At 34.0% G+C, this 24,475-nt stretch overlaps 3 protein-coding genes across 3 annotated transcripts in view; all 3 read right to left on the minus strand.

The window, feature by feature from the left end:
• LOC142235345 (uncharacterized) overlaps positions 1–24,475 on the minus strand; it is a 617,569-nt gene that overhangs the window by 525,000 nt on the left and 68,094 nt on the right.
• On the minus strand, positions 6,380–16,180 carry LOC142236208 (uncharacterized). Its single transcript, XM_075307476.1, has 2 exons — positions 14,383–16,180; positions 6,380–7,225 (listed from the first exon to the last, which is right to left on the minus strand). The coding sequence occupies exon 2, from the start codon at positions 7,147–7,149 to the stop codon at positions 6,730–6,732; it is 420 nt and encodes a 139-aa protein (XP_075163591.1). The 5' UTR covers positions 7,150–7,225; positions 14,383–16,180; the 3' UTR covers positions 6,380–6,729.
• LOC142235346 (uncharacterized) lies at positions 7,404–12,617 on the minus strand. The gene is made up of 2 exons (XM_075306602.1): positions 8,461–12,617; positions 7,404–8,238 (listed from the first exon to the last, which is right to left on the minus strand). The coding sequence occupies exons 1-2, from the start codon at positions 12,615–12,617 to the stop codon at positions 7,404–7,406; spliced, it is 4,992 nt and encodes a 1,663-aa protein (XP_075162717.1).

A 24,475-nucleotide genomic window follows, 5' to 3' on the forward strand; every position in this document is an offset into this window, starting at 1 on the left:
TTGAAAGATAAATCAAAACGCGTAAAAAGAATTTGCCTAGCAGGATGGGCGGTGGTTTACCAAAAACAAAGAAGCCTTCTCACACACACACTCTCGCTGAAACATTAGCCATATTTACTTGCATCTGTTTGCCATTAGAGGTTCAAAGACATGATAAATGTTAATGTAATTACTTGATTTAGTTTCCGCTTCTTTTGTCCTTGCCTAGCCAACAATGGCCCATCATGATTTTTGTAATTTCTTTGCTTTGCTCTGCTGTAGTCCTAATGGAAATGGCTATTTGTTGCCTAACAATTCATACCATTCGTAGTCGCTTTCTGCGAAATGGGACATTTAGGATCAATGGCATAAAAGACGAAGACGAAGAACTGATGACGACTAATGGTGGCAGAGGTCTGTGGAAACTCCCTTAGGGTAAATCCTATTAATTATTGTATATTTAATTTTTCATTATCCAACTGTATACAGTAGCCCCTCAAAAACAACAAGACGACATACTTGGCATAGGGATTGTGGACAAATATTTGTCGAAAGCATACAAAACAAGATATACAAAGAAACAACCTCGCCCAGCCCCCATAAGCATTTGCATAAATAATTCAAACTTTTTTTTTTTGATTGTTATTGAACCCAATCAAAGAGAACAAAGAGAATTTAAATATTTTTAAAGGAGACATTTATTTCCAACTAAACAGCAAACACAAAATGTAAATACAAACATAGTAAGTAGGTTCGCTATACCCTCCGTCAAAGGAGGAAAGGGGCATACTATATATACAGTTTGTAATACATCGACATAATAGGTCTCAGAAAGCAAAAATGCATTTATTAGTCGATGTCCGTCCGCCCAAACCGTCTATAGAAATCAAATGTTGACAACATTTTTTATATTTTTTATAGAATTTTGGCAAAATTTTCTATAGAAATAAAATGTTGACAAAATTTTCTATAAAATTAAAATTTTGAAAAAATTTTGTACAGAGATAAAATTTGGACAAAAGTTTCTATATAAATAAATTTTTGGCAAAATTTTCCACAGAAATAAAATTTTGACGAAATTTTCCATAGAATTCCAATTTTTACAAAATTTTCTATAGAAAAAAATTTGACAAAGTTTACTACAGAAATAAAATTTTGACAAAATTGTCTATAGAGATAAAATTTTGACAAAATTGTCTGTAGAAATGAAATTTTGACAAAATGTTCCATAGAAATAAATTTTCGACAATATTTTCTATAGAAAAAAAATTTAGACAAAACGTTCTATAGAAATAAAATTTTAAGAAAACAGAAATAAAATTTTGCAAAATTTTCTATAGAAATAAAACTTTAACAACGTTTTCTATAGAATTATTTCTATTCTGACAAAATTTTCTATTGAAATAAAATTTTGTTAAAATCTTCTCTGGAAATAAAATAAAATTTTGACAAACTTTTCTATAGAAATAAAATTTTGACAATATTTTCTACAGAAGTAAAATTTTGACAAAATTTTCTATAGAAAAAATTTTTGACAAAATTTTCTACAGAAAACAATTTTTGACACAATTTTCCATAGAAATAAAATTTTGAAAAAATTTTCCATATAAATACAATTTTGACAAAATTTTCTATGGAAAAAATTTGACAAAGTTTTCTACAGATATAAAATTTTGACAAAACTTTCCATAGAAATAAAATTTTGGCAAAATTTTCTATAAAATTAAAATTTTGAAAAAGTTTCTATAGAAATACAATTTTGACAACATTTTCTATAGAAATAAATTTTTGACAAAACTTTCTATAGAAATAAAATTTTGACAAAATTTTCAATAGAAATAAAATTTTGACAAAATTTTCTATGGAAATAAAATCTTGACAAAATTTTCTATGGAAATAAAATTTTGACAAAATTTTTTATAGAAATAAAATTTTGACAAAATCTTCTATAAAAATAAATTTTTAAGAAAATTTACGATAAAAAGAAAATTTTTGACAAAATTATATACAGAAATAAAATTTTGACAAATGTTTCCATATAAATTTTCTATAGAAATAAAATTTTGACAAAATTTCCTATAGAAATAAAAATTTGACAAAATTTGACATAGAAATAAATTTTTGACAATACTTTCTATAGAAATAAAATTTGGACAAAACGTTCTATAGAAATAAAATTTTAAGAAAACTTCTATAAAAATAAAATTTTGCGAAATTTTCTATAGAAATAAAACTTTGACAACGTTTTCTATAGAATTATTTCTATTCTGACAAAATTTTCTATTGAAATAAAATTTTGTTAAAATCTTCTATGGAAATAAACATGTGTTAAATTTTCTATAGAAATAAAATTTTGAAAAACTTTTCTATAGAAATAAAATTTTGACAAAATTTTCTACAGAAGTAAAATTTTTGACAAAATTTTCTACAGAAAACAATTTTTGACAAAATTTTCTACAGAAAACAATTTTTGACAAAATTTTCCATAGAAATAAAATTGTGAAAAAATTTTCCATATAAACACAATTTTGACAAAATTTTCTATGGAAAAAATTTGACAAAGTTTTCTACAGATATAAAGTTTTGACAAAACTTTCCATAGAAATAAAATTTGGACAAAATTTTCTATAGAAATAAAATGTTAACCAAATTTTTTATAGAAATAAAATTTTGACACAATTTTCTATAGAAATAAAATGTTGACAAAAATTTCCTATAGAAATAAAATTTTGACAAAATTTTGTATAGAAACAAAATTTTGACAGAATTTTCTATTGAAATAAAATTTGACAAAACATTCCATAGAAATAAAATTTTGACGAAATTTTCAATAGAATGAAAGTTTTGACAATATTTTGCTATAGAAAAAATATTTGGCAAAATTTTCTAAAGAAATAAAATTTTGACGAAATTATCTATCTATTAAAGTTCTTACAAAGTTTTCTATAGAAATAAAATTTTAAAGTTTCTATAATATAAAATTTTGAGAAAATTTTCTATAGAAATAAAACTTTTACAAAATTTTCTATAGAAACAAAATTTTGATAAAATGTTCACTACAAATAACACTTTGACACAATTTTCTATAGAAATCAAATTTGGGCAAATTTTTTTTTAGAAATAAAATGTTGACAAAATTTTTTATAGAAATAAAATTTTGACACAATTTTTCTATATAAATAAAATTTTGACAAACTTATCTATTGAAGTAAAATTTTAATTATATTTGATTAATTCGGCTTAAGGTCTTGTCACAAAAACAGATATTGTTGTTTTCTGAGATGTTTTTTATTCAAAAACATCCTCAAATACTTCTTAACATCTCCGATGTTCGTCTTCAGGGAAATTTCTTTAAAAAAACATAACAGAAAAACATTTTACACATTAATTTTGTCAAAATTTTCTATAGAAATAAAATTTTCACACAATTTTCTAAAGAAATGAAATTTTGACAAAATTTTCTTTAGAAATAAAATTTTGACATAAAATTTTAATTATATTTGGTTAATTCGGCTTAAGGTCTTGTCATAAAAACAGATTTTGTTGTTTTCTGAGATGTTTTTTATTCAAAAACATCCTCAAATACTTCTTAACATCTCCGATGTTCGTCTTCAGGGAAATTTCTTTAAAAAAACATAACAGAAAAACATTTTACTCATTAATTTTGCCAAAATTTTCTATAGAAATAAAATTTTCACACAATTTTCTAAAGAAATTAAATTTTGACAAAATTTTCTATAGAAATAAAATTTTGACATAATTTTCTATAGAAATAAAATTTTGACAAAATTTTCTATAGAAATCAAATGTTGACAAAATTTTTTATAGAAATAAAATTTTGACAAATTTTCTTTAGAAATAAAATTTTCTATAGAAATGAAATTTTGTTAAAAGTTTCTATAGAAATAAAATTCCGACAAAATTCTCTGTTGAAATAAAATTTTGATAAAATTTTCTATGCACTGAAAAAACACTGAACCCACCAGGAAGAAAACCTTCGGTTAATTTTAGAAAATTTTGAATATTTGTAGAAAATTTTAACTAAACAGTATTACACGTTGGGATCAATCCGATGTCATAAAAATAAGTACATATTTTTCGACAAATTCAAGAAAATTTATTAGACATAACTAAGTTTTTTCACTTGTTAAAGAAAATTTTGTAGTTTGAAGGAAAAACTGGGTGTTCAAAATTGCAAGAATGTCTTTAGTGACATACGAAGTTCATGATGGACGCATTTTTAGTAAAATTTACAAATTTAAAGAAATTCTGAACTATTTTGTGGAAGACACGAATTTAGTTCATCTTTATGCTTCATTGGAGTATATTTTTTTCCTCGGGTTTAGTTAATTTAACTAACGTACATAAAAAATTTTTAGAGTAAAGAAAACTTTCTCTAAACATAATAATTCCATGAACTAAAATAAAGTTAGCTTTAGTGAAATAGAGAGTTCACTTTTTTTTGAGTGTGATAATAATCCGCCGTATAATCTCGACGTGACACGTAAAAAATAAAATGTGGCGTCAAACTTTTTTCGACACTTGAAGAAGCGGTTGATGCGTTCAGAAAGCCTGTTTTTGGATATACCTCAATCATAGTGACAAACGTGCTTCGACAATTGGTTCAAACGCATTCAAAAGTGTATAGATCAATAAAGCGATTTTCGATTATTAATATTTGTTTTTTGTTCTCTCATCCCGAAATGTAAAAGCCTATGACTCCATTAATTTAAAGATTATTTCTTTAAATTAAAAATGTATGAGACAGTCAATTGCAACCGAATTTAGAGTTTTCTTGCTCTTTCCACCAACTATGCTATTGTTACATCCTCACTCTCTCTTTTTTTAGCTCTTGTAAACGAAAGCCTCCAAAATCTCTTCGAAAGTAGAATGTAGCACACATGATATTCACCAACTAACCAACCAGCAGAAAAAGCAACCATCCAATCTTCTTTGCAGATGTCGCATTACAAGTAGATGCACTTTAGTGATGGTACGTGCCTAATGGACCTAGAAATGTCTTACAAACTAATACAAACACCATACATGAGGGAGACAGTGTCTGAGAGTGGGAGACAGTGAGAGACTTAGACTCTGGCCAGAATAACAGTACATATTTGCAACAATGATGAGAGTCGGGAGTGATTCATATAAATGATAAGCTTGATGACGAAGGCATACGAATACTTCGATAATTTGATAAGACTCGTTAAACATGACACATGGATATTATGAGATGACTCTTTGGGGGGTAGGTGGCAATGCGGGCCTTTGGCAAGAAAACTTAGTCATCATAACGAAGACTAATTTCAACATCAAAGAGATTGTTGCCGTATCTCTTTGGTATTGCATGGATGTGATTGTGGGTGTGTGTGTTTTGGATGACTCCACTTATTACTTTTCGTATTGCTTGAATTGTTTTTGCCAATAGTATTGAAACACATGTGAATACAAACTTTGTCATTTTCTTCTTTTAATTTAAATCTTATGAATAATAATTAATACCCGGAAGAAAGTTATTCCATTAATCAATGAATATAAATCACATATGTATGATATTCCAATATGTGTGATGTCAAAACCCATACATTAACAAAATCAAAGATTCTACCTAGAAATATAGGGTAGTTGAAAAATATATCAGCGGATGGGGATAAAATATCCCCATCGTGTATAGGGACGAAATTTTCGTATTGGAGACTTGGGAATTTGGTGGGGAATTTCCAGAAATTTGTTGCTTTTTTTGTGGACTTAAAAACCCTTGAACCGTGACCGAAGGCCCTCCACACAAAAAATAATTCGGAACAAAATTTACGACCGGAAAGCGAAAAAAGGCCCAACTTGAAAACAAACCACAATCCAGAAAAGGAAATTTGGGTTTATTTTCATAATGCGAACGGGCCCTGAATATACAAATACAAATTTTGTCTGTTTTATACCCTGTTATACTGTTCCACAGTGTGACGCAGGCATATATATAAATATAAATAAATAAATATATATATATATATATATATATATATATATATATATATATATATATATATATATATATATATATATATATATATATATATATATATATATATATATATATATATATATATATATATATATATATATATATATATATATATATATATATATATATATATATATATATATATATATATATATATATATATATATATATATATATATATATATATATATATATATATATTGAATAATATATTAAGGATTTTAAATTAAGAGCTAAAGCTCAAGATGAGAAATTGAGTGGAAAAATGGGGAACTAAGGTTCCTCGAGATTATGCATTGGACGATGGAACTTAGGCTCCTGGGCTAATGGGTCATTTAATTTATTACCTTCCCACGACGAATACTTACATGGGATATACTGGTTTTGTAAGAAGAGAGACAGAGACAAGAGATTGCGTTTTTGAGATGTGTTATTTTATTGATGATGTTATCCCGTCGATGGCTGGATGAAGAAAGAGGCGGAAACTTAGACTACATTTGACAGATGAATTCAGAGTTTTTTTCAGAAAAGAAAGGAGAAAGCAGAGTTGCTACTTAAAATTATGACAGCTTAAAACTATAATCTATTACATGTTAACGACTGGTCTAAAAAAGGAAATTCATTTTAATTTATGTTTATACAAGAAATTCAATGTTAATTCAAAGTTCAAATTCAATATTTCCAAAACTACGCTAAACATCCTCCCGGCCTTGGCCAAGGAGGCCAATTTAATCGTCTAGGGCCTCTTCCAGCTGGCGGAGGGCTTCCATGGCTTTCTTCAAAATAAGTCGACGCGGTGAAAGTCTTCTATCTCTACTAGTCGACTGGGTGTGGAGTCTGCTAGATCTCTCTCGAATCTCATTCGCTTTATCCCGTGTACGTTGGCGATCGATTGCTTGTTGCAATTGGTGTTCTTCTGCACGACGACTGGTAAGAAGGTGGCGGACATCAGAGGGAACACGACCACGTTTGATTTCGTCGTATGTCACTCGTACAAGGGGCGCGATATGTAGGAGGGTATGATGCTCCTCTCCACAATGACGGCAGGCGCTCTCAGAGATGCACTCGTACGTTTTGTGTGACCTAGCTAGACAATTAAAACAATAACCTAGCCTCCTAGCTTCGGTGCGACGACGACCCACGTCCATGTTTAAAAATTTCTTACAAAAGCGTAAGGAGTGAGTGCCTTCACAGACGAGACACTGACGAATGTTGCTTGGAGCCCTGTGGAGATAAATTGAAACATTTTAAATATTCGTACAATTTATATTACGGGAAAAAATCTGTCGGCATATAGATACAATGCTGCTGAGAGAGAAATTTATTTTGACAAGTGAAGAAAGGGCGGAAGTAGAGCAAAGAGAGTACCAACGGAGAGAAAGAAAACGAACGCTTGAGATAATCATTTTGAGATAGGGGTTTTTTTAGGGTTTGTTTGAGATTCGTATGGGAGAGGACATAACTTGGTGATATCTCGAGTGATAAGACCATTGCTTGTGCGAATGTCAACAATACGGACAAGACCATCGCGTCCTGGATGCACCGCTTTAATACGACCAAGCTTCCACTCGCAGGGTGGTAATTGGTCATCTTTAATAACGACGAGTTGGTTCATTTTGAGATTTTCATTGGGAGACTGCCATTTGTATCGCTGTTGTAACTCCTTTAAATATTCATCTTTCCAACGACGAGCAAATTCGTGCTGTTGTGACTTTAATTTATCCCAACGATCAACATATGATAGATTATCTGACACAGTTTCTGGAGCTGCAACTAAGGGAGCACCCCGAAGAAAGTGACCGGGTGTCAAGGCAAGAATTTCAAATGGATCGTCAGTCATGGGAGACAGTGGACGAGAGTTGAGGACTGCTTCAATGCGTGCAAGTAAGGTTGTAAATTCTTCAAACGTATACTTATGGTTCTGAGAAACTTTACGAAAGTGGATTTTGAAGGATTTCACGCCGGCTTCCCATATTCCTCCCATATGAGGGGCATTTGGGGGTATAAAAGACCATTCAAACCCATGAATTTCATATTTTTCGGCAATGTCACGAGATGTTGTATTCAGAAATTCTTTGAATTCGTGACGTAGTTTTCTTTCAGCGCCAACAAAGTTCGTTCCGTTATCAGACATAATTTTCGATGGGAGTCCTCTTCTTGCTGCAAATCGAGTGAAAGCTGCGAGGAAGGATTCGGAGGAGAGATTGGAGCATAATTCCAAATGTATGGCTTTAGTACTAAAACATACAAAAACACATACATAACCTTTGTGATAAATGGCCTGTCTGAGATTAGACGTCTTTATCGAAAAGGGACCGGCAAAGTCTAAACCAGTTACTGAGAAAGGTGGTGAAAAGGAGCTTCGTTCTATGGGGAGCGCGCTCATTTGTTGTGATTGAAGTTTTTGTTTATAAATCGCACAAATTTTGCAAGAACGTATACATTTTTTAATCGCTGACCTTAATCTGGAAATATAATATTCCTCTCGTACTGAGCGCATCAATAAATTGATTTCTGCATGCAATAGAGTCGTATGTAAATAAGAGATGAGCAATTTGCAATATTGGGATTTAACTGGGATGATTATGGGGTGACGTTCGCTAAATCTTAAATTTGAATTAGCGATTCGTCCATTTACACGTATAATACCGCTGGGATCAATATATGGATTAATTGTGTAAAGTGAACTTTTACGATTGACTTGTCTCGACATGGTCAGATTATCATATTCTTGGGAATAGTATTTTTTCTGTGTGACACGAATCAGTAAGTTTCTAGTCTCCTTAAATTCCTGATGAGTGATCGATAACGAGGTGTAGACTACTTGTCGTCGTGACGATTTGAAAAAACGAAGTACATAAGAAATAACTCGTAAAGCGCGAGCCCAGCATGAAAACCTGTCCAAAATATCTTCGTCGTTGCCACTTAAGTGAAAAGTTTCAATTTTTCGAATTTCTGGGGGATTCTCAATGGAGACAACAGATTTAGGCCAATTTTCGGGAGGCTCAATAAGCCATTCAGGACCGTGCCACCAAAGTGAGCTATTCATGAGTTCCCTTGGAGAGCAACCACGCGATCCAAGATCTGCCGGGTTTTCGTTGGAACGGATATGACGCCACGAGCAGTTTCCTACATTTCGTATTATTTTAGCTATACGATTGGCTACAAAGGTTTTCCACGTATGTGGAGGCTTTCCTAACCAACCCAAAGCAATAGAGGAATCGCACCAAAGAAATAATTCAAAGTTATCAAGGGAAATGTCTTTGAGAACATGTTTAATCAGCTGAGAAAGGAGGACTGCACCACAAAGTTCCAAGCGAGGTAAGCTGAGTGGATCAATGGGTGCTACTTTGGTCTTAGACACCAAGAGATTACTCAGTACTGACTCTCCTGTGTCCACTCGAATGTAAAGTACAGCGCAGTATGCCTTCTCAGAGGCATCACAAAATCCGTGTAGTTGAGTTTTGTATTTGGGGGAGAAATGTACCCATCGAGGTATTTTTATTTGAGACGTATAATGAAGAGACTCTATGAATTGATTCCATCTTATAAGTGTATTCGGTTTCACATTTTCATCCCATCCTGTGCCTTCTAGCCACAAATGTTGCAATAGAATTTTGGCTTGAATGACAATAGGAGAGATCCAACCAGCCGGGTCAAATAATTTGGACACTGCGGATAAAATCTGTCGTTTCGTTATCGACTGGGTGATCTTCGGGGGATCAATCTTATAAGAAAACCCATCTTCAAGTGCGTTCCATTGTACGCCTAAAGTCTTCATTCCACTTGTTTCATAGAATTTAAGAAATTTTGAATCTAAGACTTTATCTTCGGAGACAGAATTGAGAATTTCCGAATTATTCGAAGTAATTTTCTTGAGTTGAAAGCCAGCAGAGCTTAACATTTCAAGGAGTTGGGACAAGGAATCTATTGCAGATTCTGGATCATGAGCTCCAGAAAGTACATCATCTACATACATATCATTCTTAATTATCTTCGCAGCACGAGGATAAGAATCTTCTGAATCCCGAGCAAGTTGGATTAAAGTTCTTATAGCCAAATACGGAGCACAATTTACTCCAAAAGTCACTGTCCTTAGGGCATAATCTCTGATAGGACTTGTGGGTGAAGGACGGAAAAGTATTCGTTGGAAATGAGTGTCGTCCTCGTGGACTAATATTTGACGATACATCTTCTCGATGTCGCCGTTAAAGACATACTTGAAGATTCGCCATCTGAGGATTAGAGTCATGAGGTCAGATTGAAGGGTAGGGCCTACATAGAGTATATCGTTAAGTGAGGTACCAGAGGTGGTACGTTTTGAGGCGTTAAAGACTACCCGAACTTTTGTACTGACACTTTGTGGTTTGAGTACAGCATGATGAGGCAAGTAAAATGATCCAAAAGAGCCATTAATAGAAGATTCTTTTGAAGTCGTGGGTCTCATTTGATCAAGATCCAAATATTCCTTCAGGACATTGTGATAGGTCTGACAAAGTTCGGGTTTGTTCTGAATGGATTGCTCCATTCGAGCATATTGAATAAAGGCCTGAGTTCGAGAATGACCAAGAGGTGATCGGAATTGATAATCTTCCTTAAAGGGGAGACGGACAATATATCGACCGTCTTGGTTTCGGACAGTAGTCTTAGTGTAAAGGGATTCACAGAATTCATCCGATGGAGATAGAGTCTTCTCTTCTGGAACTTCTTCTTGTTCCCAGAATAATCGCAACTGTTTACTAATAGGGTCTTCAGTAACATCTGTTACTTGGATTGAGAAAGAGGAAACGAATTGGGTATTGATTGGTCCGCTAATTACCCAACCAAATATAGTCGCTTGAGCTAAAAGTGAATCACAAATATTCTTTACTCCATGAAGGAGTATTTGAGGAAGGATATTGCTACCTAGGAGCAAATCCACGTGACCCGGGCGATGAAACTGTGGGTCTGCTAAATCTAATTCTTGCACATCAGAAACATTGATTTTCTCTTTGGGAACGAAGAAGTTAGGCAAAAGTCGAGTGATCTTGGGGACGACAATAGCTTGAGTGTCAATAGTAATATCGTGCGATTGTGAAAATAGTGAGAGGGTACATATATGATTGGAATTGGCAACAACTTGACCACCAACACCGCGAATCTCAAAATTCTTGCTCTCAGTAGGAAGAGAAAGTCTTTGTTGAAGACTTCGAGAAATGAAAGTTTTTTCTGATCCTTGATCGAGAAAGGCACGAGCCTTAAAAGTGTCTCCTCTATGCCTGATGGTAACAATAGCTGTGGGTAACAATGTGTTTTCTCTAGAGGAAGAGCTATTAGGCGAGGAAAAGTGGGCAGAAGTCTGTAAAACAGTAGCACTATCGGGCGAGTCAAAATTTTGGAACGACGAGTGTTCATTTTGGTCAGTTGATGCTGTTGTGAAATTCGATGTCGACGATTGGGGATGAGACTCCGATCCGTTAGGATTGACTGAAGCTCTAACCTTAGGAAAGTGTAAAAGAGTATGATGGTTTCTTTTACATTCAAGGCACACGAATTTGCTTTTACAATCTCTTCGCACATGTCTATAAGAAAGACAATTGAGACATATATTGTTTTCATTTACAAATCGATTGCGAGATGGAGGGCTTAAATCTCTGAATTTAGTACAATCCTTTAGGGGGTGACTTAGGTCACAAAGTTTGCACTTGAGATGCGCAATGCCTTCAGTTTTGAAAGAGTTGACTTCGGCGGATCTTTTAGTGGGAGAAGATTTCGGACCGTGAATACTGTCAAGTCTTTCAACAATTTCGTATCGATTTGAGAGAAAACTATCCATTTGGGACCAAGTTGGGAGCTCCTTATGAGTATGGAGAGATTGCTCCCACAGAGACAAAGTTTCGTGAGGTAACTTACTCGAACACAAGTATACTAAAATTGGATCCCAATCTTTCGTGGAAATATTATGAGTCTTAAGGGCAGCTAAACAATCATTAATTGTTGTCTGAATCTTTTGTAACGCTTCACTGCTCTCTGAAGAAATAATCTTCAAATTTAAGAGAATTTTCAATTGATTATCAACAAGTATCCTTTTGTTCTCATATCTTGATCGTAGTGCTTCCCAAGCCAACTCAAAGTTTTCTCCACATAATTGGTATTTTCTCACAATACCAGCAGCCTGACCCTTTACCTTGAGGCGAAGATGGTAAAGTTTCTGAACGGGAGTTAATTTGGGGTGATTGATATATACTGCGGTAAACATATCGCGAAATGAAGGCCACTCTTCATAACTGCCTTGGAAATTCTCAGTATCGCAAGGGGGAACTTTAATACAACTAAATGATGAGTCTGAATTATCGAGTGGTAATGAAACCTGAGATGGGTTTGGAGGAGCTACAAAAGATTTTTGTGCGTCCATCATCTTTGCTTTGCATGTGTGAAAACGTAAAGTACAGCTTCTGTACTTTTCCTTGGCAGCGTTTATGAATTCATCAGTGAATTTCCCCTCCCTAGTGGTGAAAATTTTTTTATAGGACATTTGGACATTTGTCCATCTTTCATGTAAATCCTGAGATGCAACTGTTAAGGAGGAGTCAGTATGATCTGTCTCTGGTCTCTCCTCGAAGTCCGTACAGAACATGACTAGATCGTCAGAAAAGAAAATAAAATCTCCTTGTAAATTATCCATTATGGGCGGGTAATTATATGTGAGCAATTCGAGAGACAAATGGAAGTAAGTGAAAAAATTACAAGAATGAGCGTATCAAGAGAGTCCAAATTCAGCATGAAATGCTTCAAAAATTTTACGACAAAATGTGTGGGCTTAATTTTTATTCGGCGATAGAAAAAAAATTCTAGTGTGAAATATTAAATTCGTTTTAATTCTTCTTCAGATTTAAACACATTAACGTGTGTATAATAACCGGCATAGAAATATCAGAATGCATCAAGGTTTCCGAGGATTGATTTCGTTGCAGACTACCGAAGTGAGACATTAACTTGAGCGGTCAACCCAAAATGGCAACTGGTACCAACCTTTGAATCTGTGTCAACCTCACAAGCCATTTGAAACCATGACACAAGCAAGCAAGGTTGAGCGCTGACCCCAGGACTAAAATTTTAGGTCTTTATAGCGAGCAATGTTCAATTGGGTAGTCGATAACTAGTCGTTCACCCAGCAAACACGAGAGAGCAGACTTGACTTTCTTAGTTGTGGTCGCAATACCAGATAAATGCATAGAAAGGGCGGCAAATTTCAGTGATTCATGAAAAAATCGACTATCCGAGACACAAACGCGTAAATCCAAATAAATCCGTCGATTTAATAGAAACTTCGACTAATTTTGTGTATTGAGAAAAATTATTGTGAAAACACCTTAAAGAGTGTTGAGAACCGTTGAAAAACATTAATAAAAGAAGATTCGAAAATTCCGAATGCTTCCGTGAAGTCACACGAAGTTATTTCAAAATCTGGGTAGTAAATGCGTTGAAGTCTCATAAGCAAGTAAAAAAGAAATTCAACATAAATTTTCTTCGTACCCAAGGCCTGTGCTATCAGAAGCCTATGCTCTCGGTGTACGGTACACACAGAATTCGTGAGAGATCACTTTCAATATACCATAAATAATTAAATAGTATTAATAGGTTTTCAATTCCAGTAACGATGGTCAAAATTATTCCAAGAGGGATTGGAATATGAGCAACTATTCGACGGAGTCTGTACGACTCGTAGTCTCTGGTAGCGAGACCAAAAAATTAAATTTGTCCGAGTCTGTACGACTCTTGGCTTCTGGTAGCGAAACCCAAATCAATTTTCCAAGACTTTTCTATCGTGGTGAACGTCTTCGAATTAGCATAGATTTATTTATAAAATGTAGCCTTTTTAATCTTCATTAAAACCATAATACATAATATCGAATTTATTTATATTTGTATTGCAGAAATTCAATTGGGAAAATTGTTTATATGCAGTGAGATACTATTTAAAAATAGTTATATTCGTATTATGAAGGAGTATGTAGTATATGTAAAATTTAATAATTATAATACTACTATATGTTGGATTTATTAGCGGCTGTGTAGGGATCAATTTAGTTAAAGCAGTAAATTGGCAAGAGGGATTCGTTTATAATTCGTAGAAAAAAAAATTGTTTCAAAATTCGTTACTTATAGGCTTTTAACTTTATGTTTGATTCACGTTTGTTTTCAATTGTGTCTCCCTACAGCAGTCCTGGCGTTGGTGTTTTCGTTACCTAGTCGTATAGCAACTGTTTTGGCGTTTGTTGACGAATATTGCTATATACAACATAGCATATCTTTAGGCGTTTATAAATTATTATATGATGAGCCACACGAAGTAACGAAAACACTGAACTTTTACGTAAATAAAATGGTTGTCGACTTACAGAAATCCACATGCAACTATACCACAAGTGATTTGAACGAGATGATGTTGTTGTGTTGTGCCTGTGTCTGTGTTGAAGAGTTCGCCGTTGTTTTTGTTGGTGCAAAAAATGTTGAGAAATATTTTGGTTGACAGCTAACGCTGAGAATACGTTGCGAGGTGGTTGTGAGATCAACTAAGTGGTGTTGTTACCAGCTGTGTTGTTGGTATGAATGCGTTGAGGCAGCGTTGAGTACTAAGGGTTGATTGAGTAGGTCGGTCGAGCTGGTCTGCAGTTTTGAAAAATTGTTACGTTGAAATATGTAGCCTGCTGCGATGTGGTGAATAACGCTATGGTGACTTTAGAGACGAGGTATGAGCTCCGGTAGTTTCGGTATGTGAATTCAAGCGACGATTAATTGTATTTCACAGCCGTTGCATAAGAAAACCAGTTTGACTTTGCCCCTAAAAATATGTCTGCTGTCGTATATATGGCATTCCACCAAATAGCTTCTTCTAGTCAGCAAACCTGTAAATGTACATTTATTAGTTGCGCTTCTAACACGAACGGAGATTTCTAATGCAACAAACAGACGACATATAAAAAATGGAAATACAAAAGAAATCACCGCCTCTACTTTGGTTTTTTGGCAGAATGTTGCGTTGAACAATAGCGCCGTTTAATTGGTGGATTAAAGTTGGTCCTCTCCAGTACAGCTACTGAGATTGAAATGGTGAATTTTTGTGTTGCAAATAGAACATATGGCACTTCACTTTAGGTGATAGTGGTGGATTTTCATTGTTTTACCTCAATAATTCATAGGTTTAGTTGGTGTACGTAATTTTTGCAAGAATTTGTGATGACGTCACAGTGTTGATACGATTTGGTGGAGTTGTGTGTTTGTCTTCCAAGTTTTTTCCTCCACTTGTATGATTCGAGCGGCGTGCGCAGGGGACTGTGTGTCTTCGCGAATCAGTGGCTTCTTGATTTTAAAACTTACTATTTCCAGGTTTGGGATGTATGGTGGTTATGTTGCTTTTACCATGAACCTTTGTTTCTTTTCCAACACGAGCGAACGGGGACACTATTACATACATATATATGTAATTGATTGATACCTGTATTAAATGCAAATCGTGCAAATAATGGTAAATGAACGGCCTCCTTTTACAGACTCCTAAAATGCAAACGAAGATTAACTATGAATAAAAAAATGTAGGTGGAAACCACAATTGTGAAGTAAAATAGATTGAGTATACCAAATAAACCCGTCAACATGAGTGTTGTTACAGGTTGTATGTCTTCCAAGCTACGTTGATTTGGCACTATGGATCTCTCTATGGAAATGATGCAACATGTCGTAACCACGATGGGAGGCCCAGCTCAATTTGAGGTTATGGTGGCACTTACCGGGACGACCTGTATAACTTTCTGTGCCTGATAATATTTTCAGCTCAACAATACCGAACTGCTGTAAATTTTTCCTCACAGACTTTTAGATTTTATCTGGTGTTTTTAATACTCCAAAGATGCATATTTCCTCTGCTGCCGAAAACCGGCATTCATGTACATATGTATATGTCTCTTCCTTAATTCGGGGGAAACCAGACCTTGTTGTAATTTTTATTTCTTCTGCCTTTTTTATTAATATTTTTATTATTTCTGTTTTTTTTTTTGTTTGTTTTAATATGTCGAAAACTACGAGCTTTTTGTAATTTTCGTTTTTCCTTCAGTCAATATGTTGTTGGGCACGCGTGCAAAAATTTTCTCTACAACAATTATTGTAATTCGCACAAAGCCGCTCGCAACTGCGCCGACGGTAGTTATCAACAATTCACAATAGAGTTGATTCACGATATGGACAGAATGTGATTAACCGGGTATTCGGGAATTTTTGTGACCAATAAAAATTAAGATTTTTACAAGTTTTCTTTTTTGTTTGTTTTAACAATGGACTGTATTACAATATTGGTTGAACAACTTAGGTTCGAAGGGCCATGCATAATATATTAAGGATTTTAAATTAAGAGCTAAAGCTCAAGATGAGAAATTGAGTGGAAAAATGGGGAACTAAGGTTCCTCGAGATTATGCATTGGACGATGGAACTTAGGCTCCTGGGCTAATGGGTCATTTAATTTATTACCTTCCCACGACGAATACTTACATGGGATATACTGGTTTTGTAAGAAGAGAGACAGAGACAAGAGATTGCGTTTTTGAGATGTGTTATTTTATTGATGATGTTATCCCGTCGATGGCTGGATGAAGAAAGAGGCGGAAACTTAGACTACATTTGACAGATGAATTCAGAGTTTTTTTCAGAAAAGAAAGGAGAAAGCAGAGTTGCTACTTAAAATTATGACAGCTTAAAACTATAATCTATTACATGTTAACGACTGGTCTAAAAAAGGAAATTCATTTTAATTTATGTTTATACAAGAAATTCAATGTTAATTCAAAGTTCAAATTCAATATTTCCAAAACTACGCTAAACATATATATATATATATATATATATATATATATATATATATATATATATATATATATATATATATATATATATATATATATATATATATATATATATATATATATATATATATATATATATATATATATATATATATATATATATATATATATATATATATATATATATATATATATATATATATATATATATATATATATATATATATGGTGTTAGTATATATTTTCTCATCCAAAATAGATTTTTGTACCAAATTTGACGTCGATTGCCAAATCCACAAAATATATATATGCAAATGGGCCATATCGGTCCACTTTTACGTATAGCCCCCATATAAACGGATGCGATTGCTCTAAGAGAAGCAAATTTCATCCAATCCGGCTGAAATTTGGTACATGGTGTTAGTATATGGTCTCTAACAACCATGCAGAAATTGGTCCATATCGGTCCATAATTACATAGAGCCCCAATATAAACCGATCCCTCGATTTGGCTTGCGGAGCCTCTAAGAGAACCAAATTTCATCCGATCCGGCTGAAATTTGGTACTTGGTGTTGGTATGTGTTCTCTAATGATCATGCAAAAATTGGTCCACATCGGCCCATAATTATATATAGCCCCCATACACGCAAACAAGGAATATGATCACCTCAAACATGTTTCAAGAGCAAAATGTTATTTTTGTATGGTGACATTGTAATATGTTTGTCACTAAAATGTTATTTTCTCGTCAAATATAACCTGCTTGCCGAAATCAGATACATGATTTCCGAGAAAATAACATGATTGCAAAAACCATGTTACATGGTCACCATCCAAAAATAACATTTTGCTCTTAAACATGTTTGAGGTGATAATATTCCTTCTCTGGGTGTATAAACCGATCCCCAGATTTGACCTCCGGTACATGGTGTCAGTATATGGTCTCTAACAACCATGCAAAGATTGGTCCACATCGGTCCATAATTATATATAGCCCCCATATAAACCGATCGCCCGATTTGGCTTGCGAGGCCTCTAAGAGAAGCAAATTTCATCCGATCCGGCTGAAATTTGGTACATGGTGTTAGTATATGGTCTCTAACAACCATGCAAAATTGGTCCACATCGGTCCATAATTATATATAGCCTCATATAAACCGATCCCCCGATTTGGCTTGCGAGGCCTCTAAAAGAAGCAAATTTCATCCGATCCGGCTGAAATTTGGTACTTGGTGTTGGTATGTGTTCTTTAATGACCATGCAAAAATTGGTCCACATCGGCCCATAATTATATATAGCCCCATACACGCAGACAACGAATATGATCACCGTGTTTCAAGCAGGGATCCGGAGCGGAGCGGAGCGTGGAGCGGAGCGGAGCAAGCCCTTTTTTTGCCGGAGCGGGATTTCTAAAATCCGGAGCGGAGCGGGAGCGGAGCGGTTTCCAAATGAAAAACCGCTCCGCTCCGAATAAAATATTACTTGAATGAAATGTGTAACTTTGAAATTACACTGTGTAGGTAATTTCAAATTTAGCTAGTACTTAGCGTAGTGTGAGTAAACGTTTAAAATGTACGATATGTATTTTTGTACGTACGTACATTGGGGAAAACACAACGTGTTTTTTTAGTAATTGTTTTCAAAAACGGCAAATGTCAAAATATATATCTAGTATGTGTTGTAAAAGTAACAACAGTACTTTCGATCAATTTCATCCCGTATTACTACAAAGATGTTTGTAATGAACGTCAAATAAATGCAATTAAACGATCTTATTTATATTTAATTTATTAGTTTTCTACACTGAAAAAAATATTGTCGTGAAGTCAAAGATTCCATGTCCTTAGAATAAGAATGCAAATTTTGCTTAACATGGAAGACGCATTTCTCTAAAATAAAGTTTTTTTTTCTTGTCCAAAAGGCAATAAACTTTTGAATGAAGTTGTAATGTCCTTATAAAATGTGTATCATAACATGAAAGATAAAATTTTTGAAATAAGGTCAACGTGACTTTAATAATTAAGAAAAATTCTTTAAAATTAATAAAATTGTCTTTAAATTTGTTTCCTTTTTGCATCTTGCCTACAAAGCAAAAAATCGTTAAAAAATAAGACATGTTTTTCAACACTTTATTTTAAAGACGCTTTTTACTTGAAACATAGCATAATTTCTACTGGAAGTCGAGTCTTAATATGGAAAAAAATAACTCGTTAACTCGTTTTTAAAGGATTTTGATAACAACTGACGAAAAAAATCTAAAAAAAAGAAAAATTAACATTTGCTTCCTAGAAGCAAGTACATAACCCCCAAATTTAAAAGAGAATTACGTCTTTAAAGTATCCTTACTTGTATTCTCCGCTTCTTTGGCTCGGAATTAATACCCAAACTGTTAAAGTAAAGACTAAATCTTTGGAACCGTGCATGTTTTTTATACCCTAAACCACATAGTGGTTTGGGTATAATAAGTTTGATCGGCCAAAAAATGTGCCTACCAGAAATATTGATTTTGGACCCCATAAAATATATACCGATCGACTCAGAATCACCTCCTGAGTCGGTCTAGCGCTTTTCGTCCGTCCGTCTGTCCATGTATTTGTTGTTCACAGGAAATTTGGTACAGTGAGTTTTTTGGGCACAAGGACGAACGCTATTAAATTTGGAAGAAATCGGATCAAATTTAGATATAGCTCCCATATATGTATCACCCGATTTTGAAAAATTCGCCCCTAATAACATTACGTTTGACCATACAGGCCTCATTTCTTAACTGATCTTACTCAAATCTTGCACAAGGTAACCTTTTGTGGTATTAATCAAACCCGCAAAATATTATGCAATTTGGTTCAGATTTAGATATAGCTTCCATATAAATACATCGCTCGATTTTCCCAAATTTGGCCATAGTACCCTTATTTATTAACCAATGTTACTCAAATTTCAAATTTTGATGTACTAGCCGAACGTACTTATACGTACTTGTAGCTCTTACATAAGAATATTGCTCGATTTTTACAAATTTGTATTTATTACCCACACAAATTTAACGATTTTTTCTTTTTTAATAATGGGCTCAATATTAGTGGCATACTAACTCCGTAGGCGCAATATCAACACAGCCAGTGTTGCTAGAAGTAGGGGAAATTCCCTATATGTAGGGTTTTTTCTAATATTTAGCGTCTTGTAGGGACGTAGGGCCACAATGTAGGACATTTTCACTCAACACAATTTGTAATAATTTTTACATTTTGGTGGCTCTAGAGGAGGAAATTAGAAGCCGGCAAGGCTTGATCTTTAATAATGTGTGGTAAACTGTATTCCTGTAGAAAATTTTGTCAACATTTTATTTCTATAGAACATTTTGTCAAAATTGTATTTCTATAGAATTTATTGTCAAAATTTTATTTCTATAGCAAAATTTCTCACAAAAATGTTTATAGAAACTTTTTCCAAAATTTTATTTTTATAGAGATTTAACAAAAAAGGTTACTAATTTGGGTAGAATTCTACCAACTGTGGCAACCGTGGTGGTAATACAAATTTATATTCTAAGTTATATACGTTGCATGTTCATGTTTTAAGATAATAAAGTACTTAGAACCATTTTTGTTTTGTAAAATTTTTTAAATTTAACGAAAAATATAGTAGGGAAAATTGTTTGGGAATGTATGGGAAAGTAGGGAACTTTTTTTGTCCTTGTAGGGTAAACCGAACATTTTCCCTGGCAACATTGACTATGAGCTATAGTCAGATTGACACAAAGCACCCATAGACATGTACCTCTTAATTTTCTTAAATATGTAACTGCGGTTTATCTCCCAGACCTATATGTTACCCTACAAATGCTTATGATTACTAATTCTGTAATGGTGGTTTAGGGTATGATATAGTCGGCCCCGCCCGACTTTCTACTTTACTTACTTGTTTTCATTCACATATGCTTTACTATTGTACTATATCCTAGCATTCTCTTATTTCTGATATTAGTTCTCGAAAATTTAATTAAAATTATGGATAGTTTCAATTTTGGTTGAAAAATGTGCGCATATCCCTTTCCGACCTATAGCCGATCTACGTGATAGATTTTCCTAAATTTTTGAATTCTGTTATTTATGTACACATAGAACATTTTAAATTAATAAGTTTGTTCAGTTTGATCCTGTATCCTGTTTTTTCAGGATACGCACAACTGTTGCCGTCCGGTAAATTCCGGTAAAAGTCCGGACGTAAAAATATCAAAAAACACAAAATAATCACGAAGTTACTGTTTGCATACAATATTTAATGTGTTTTCTTATTGAAAACATTTGTTTGATGAAATATTCCACAACTTAAATAATTTTAATTTATTTGCAAACTTACATCTTCCACTAATTTTTACAAATGCGCAAAGTACACTGCTGAAACTACAAAATTAATATAAAAAACAAATATTTGTGCGTACACGGTCGGAAAGGGATATACATTTATTATACAATAAAGGGGAAAAAGCGAAATTAGGTAACACTAGATCTGAGTAAGAATATTCGTAGGTATACCACGGACTGATGTCGATGGAGGTTGTTGCAAACATAAACATACACACACACATTACAAATAATATAACAAAACCTCTTCTCTACGTCTGTTGCAAACCAAAAATAACTTTCGGAGAGTAGTTACTTCTACTCTGTGTATATACTTTCAATTCCAATCAGCGTTGCCGTTTTGGTCCGATCGGACCAAAATTGGTCCAAAAGATTTCTAATTTTTAAATTTGGTCCGATGGTCAGACCAAACAGAATTTGGTCAATTTTGGTCAATTTTCATAAATTTGGTTTCTATCACATATTAAATAGTAGATGGTGCACCGCAAAGAATATTGTCGGGAGGCCAAATATTTCACATGCTTAAAATACGAATACGAATTTTGCTTAGAATAGAAGACGTATTTCTCTGAAAAAAAGTTTTTCCTTGTCTAAAAATCTCTAAACTTTTCAATGAAGTCTGTTTGTCCTTATAGCTAAGTGATTCGACATAAAAATGTGTATCCTAACATGAATGCAAATTTCGTTTTAATGAAGTCAAAATGGATTTAATATTTCTGAAAAAATCTTCAAAATTAATAAAATATTTCAACACATTGTTTTAAAGTCATTATACCCTAAACCACATAGTGGTTAGGGTATAATAAGTTTGATCTGTCTAAAAATGTGCCCACAAGAAATATTGATTTTAGACCTCATAAAATATATACCGATCGACTCAGAATCACCTCCTGAGTCGATCTAGCGCTTGGCGTCCGTCCGTCCACCCGTCCGCCTGTCCATGTATTTGTTGTTCACAGGATTTCGGTCGCAATTATTAACCGATTTTGATGAAATTTGGTACAGGGAGTTTTTTTGGGCACAAAGACGAACGTTATTGAATTTTGAAGAAATCGGATCAAATTTAGATATAGCTCCCATATATATGTATTGCCCGATTTCGACGAATGGGGTCACGTTGCACTTTTTTTACTAACCGATCGTCGTCAAATTTAGCACAAAATAATCTTCTGTATCACCCTTTAAGTCTGAAAATTTCATCGAAATCGGTTCAGATTTAGATATAGGTCCCATATATATGTATCGCCCGATTTTGTCAAATTAGGTCATAAAACCCTTATTTATCAACCGATCTTACTCAAAGTTGGCGAAATGTAATCTTCTATAGCACTAACTATATGTGCAAAAAATCATCGAAATCGGTTCAGATTTAGCTATAGCTCCCATATATGTACCGCCCGATTTTTCTAAATAAAATAAAACTCAATTGAACAAATAATACAATGTTTGTACTATAATTTTCTCGAAGAGGAGCGGAGCGGAGCGTGGAGCGGAGCGGAGCGATTTTTTTTTTCTCGGAGCGGAGCGAGGAGCGGAGCGGCTTTTTTTTCTCCGGAGCGGGAGCGGAGCGGAGCGAAAAAAATGGACCGCTCCGGATCCCTGGTTTCAAGAGCAAAATGTTATTTTTGTATGGTGACCATGTAATATGTTTGTCACTAAAATGTTATTTTCTCGTCAAATATAACCTGCTTGCCGAAATCAGATACATGATTTCCGAGAAAATAACATGATTGCAAAAACCATGTTACATGGTCACCACCCAAAAATAACATTTTGCTCTTAAACATGTTTGAGGTGATAATATTCCTTCTCTGGGTGTATAAACCGATCCCCAGATTTGACCTCCGGTACATGGTGTCAGTATATGGTCTCTAACAACCATGCAAAGATTGGTCCACATCGGTTCATAATTATATATAGCCCCCATATAAACCGATCCCCCGATTTGGCTTGCGAGGCCTCTAAGAGAAGCAAATTTCATCCGATCCGGCTGAAATTTGGTACGTGATGTTAGTATATGGTCTCTAACAACCATGCAAAAATTGGTCCACATCGGTTCAAAGGTATATATAGCCCCCATATAAACCGATCACCAGATTTGTCCTCCGGAACCTCTTGGAAGACCAAAATTCATCTGATTCAGTTGAAATTTGGTACGTGGTGTTAATATATGGCCTCAAACTCCCATGCAAAATATGGTCGATATCGGTCCATAATTATATATAGGCCCCATATAAACCAATCCTCAGATTTGACCTCCAGAGCCCCTTGGAAGAGAAAAATTCTTCCCATTCGGTTGAAATTTGGTACGCGATGTTAGTATATGGTATCCAACAACCATGCAGGAATTGGTTCCTATCAGTCCATAATTATATATAGCTTCCATATAAACCGATCCCCAGACTTGACCTCCGGTGCATTTTGGAGAAGCAAAATTCATCCGATCTTCTTGAAATTTGGTACGTGGTGGTAGTATATTATATTTAACAACCATGCCAAAAGTGGTCGATATCAGTCCATAATCGTACATAGCCCCATACATTTACCGATCCCGAGATTTGGTTTTGGAACCTCTTGGAGGAGCAAATTTCATCCGAGTGGGTTGAAAGTTGGTACATTGTGCTAGTATATGGTCGTTAACAATCATGCCTAACTAGGTCCATATCGGTCTATAGTTATATATGACCCTCAGATAAATCGATCCCCAATCACACAAAAATTGGTCCATATCAAGTTCATAATTGTATATAGCCCCCATATAAGCGACCCCCATATTTCAATTCTGGCTCTCTACGTACAAAAAATCCATATCGATTCGTAATTATTTGTAGACTTAACTATACATAACTTTTTTGTCTAATATATACCATGTAAGGACTAAATCACAATTTAGAAAACGATGTTAAGAAGTATTAAGATACCACAACCCAAGTAATTCGATTGTGGATGACAGTCTTTCGTAGAAGTTTCTACGCAATCCATGGTGGTGGGTACATAAAATTCGGTCTGGCCGAACTTGCGGCCCTATATACTTGTTTTGTTTCTTTTTGAAATTTACTCATTTGATCATTAATTATAAGGTCTTTGCCATAGACTTCAATCATCCATTCATATCATTACAAATATATTGCAGCCATAATTTGAAATCGTGATATCCTTGGGCGTTTAAGATTTTCAATTTGTGTTCATGGGCTAATCTGATTGAAATGAACTAAAACTTGCTAATGCAACTGCGACCTCATATGATAACCTATGTAATGATATCACCACGCA

This window comes from Haematobia irritans, chromosome 4 (genome assembly GCF_050003625.1).
Source record: "Haematobia irritans isolate KBUSLIRL chromosome 4, ASM5000362v1, whole genome shotgun sequence".
NCBI lineage: Eukaryota > Metazoa > Arthropoda > Insecta > Diptera > Muscidae > Haematobia > Haematobia irritans.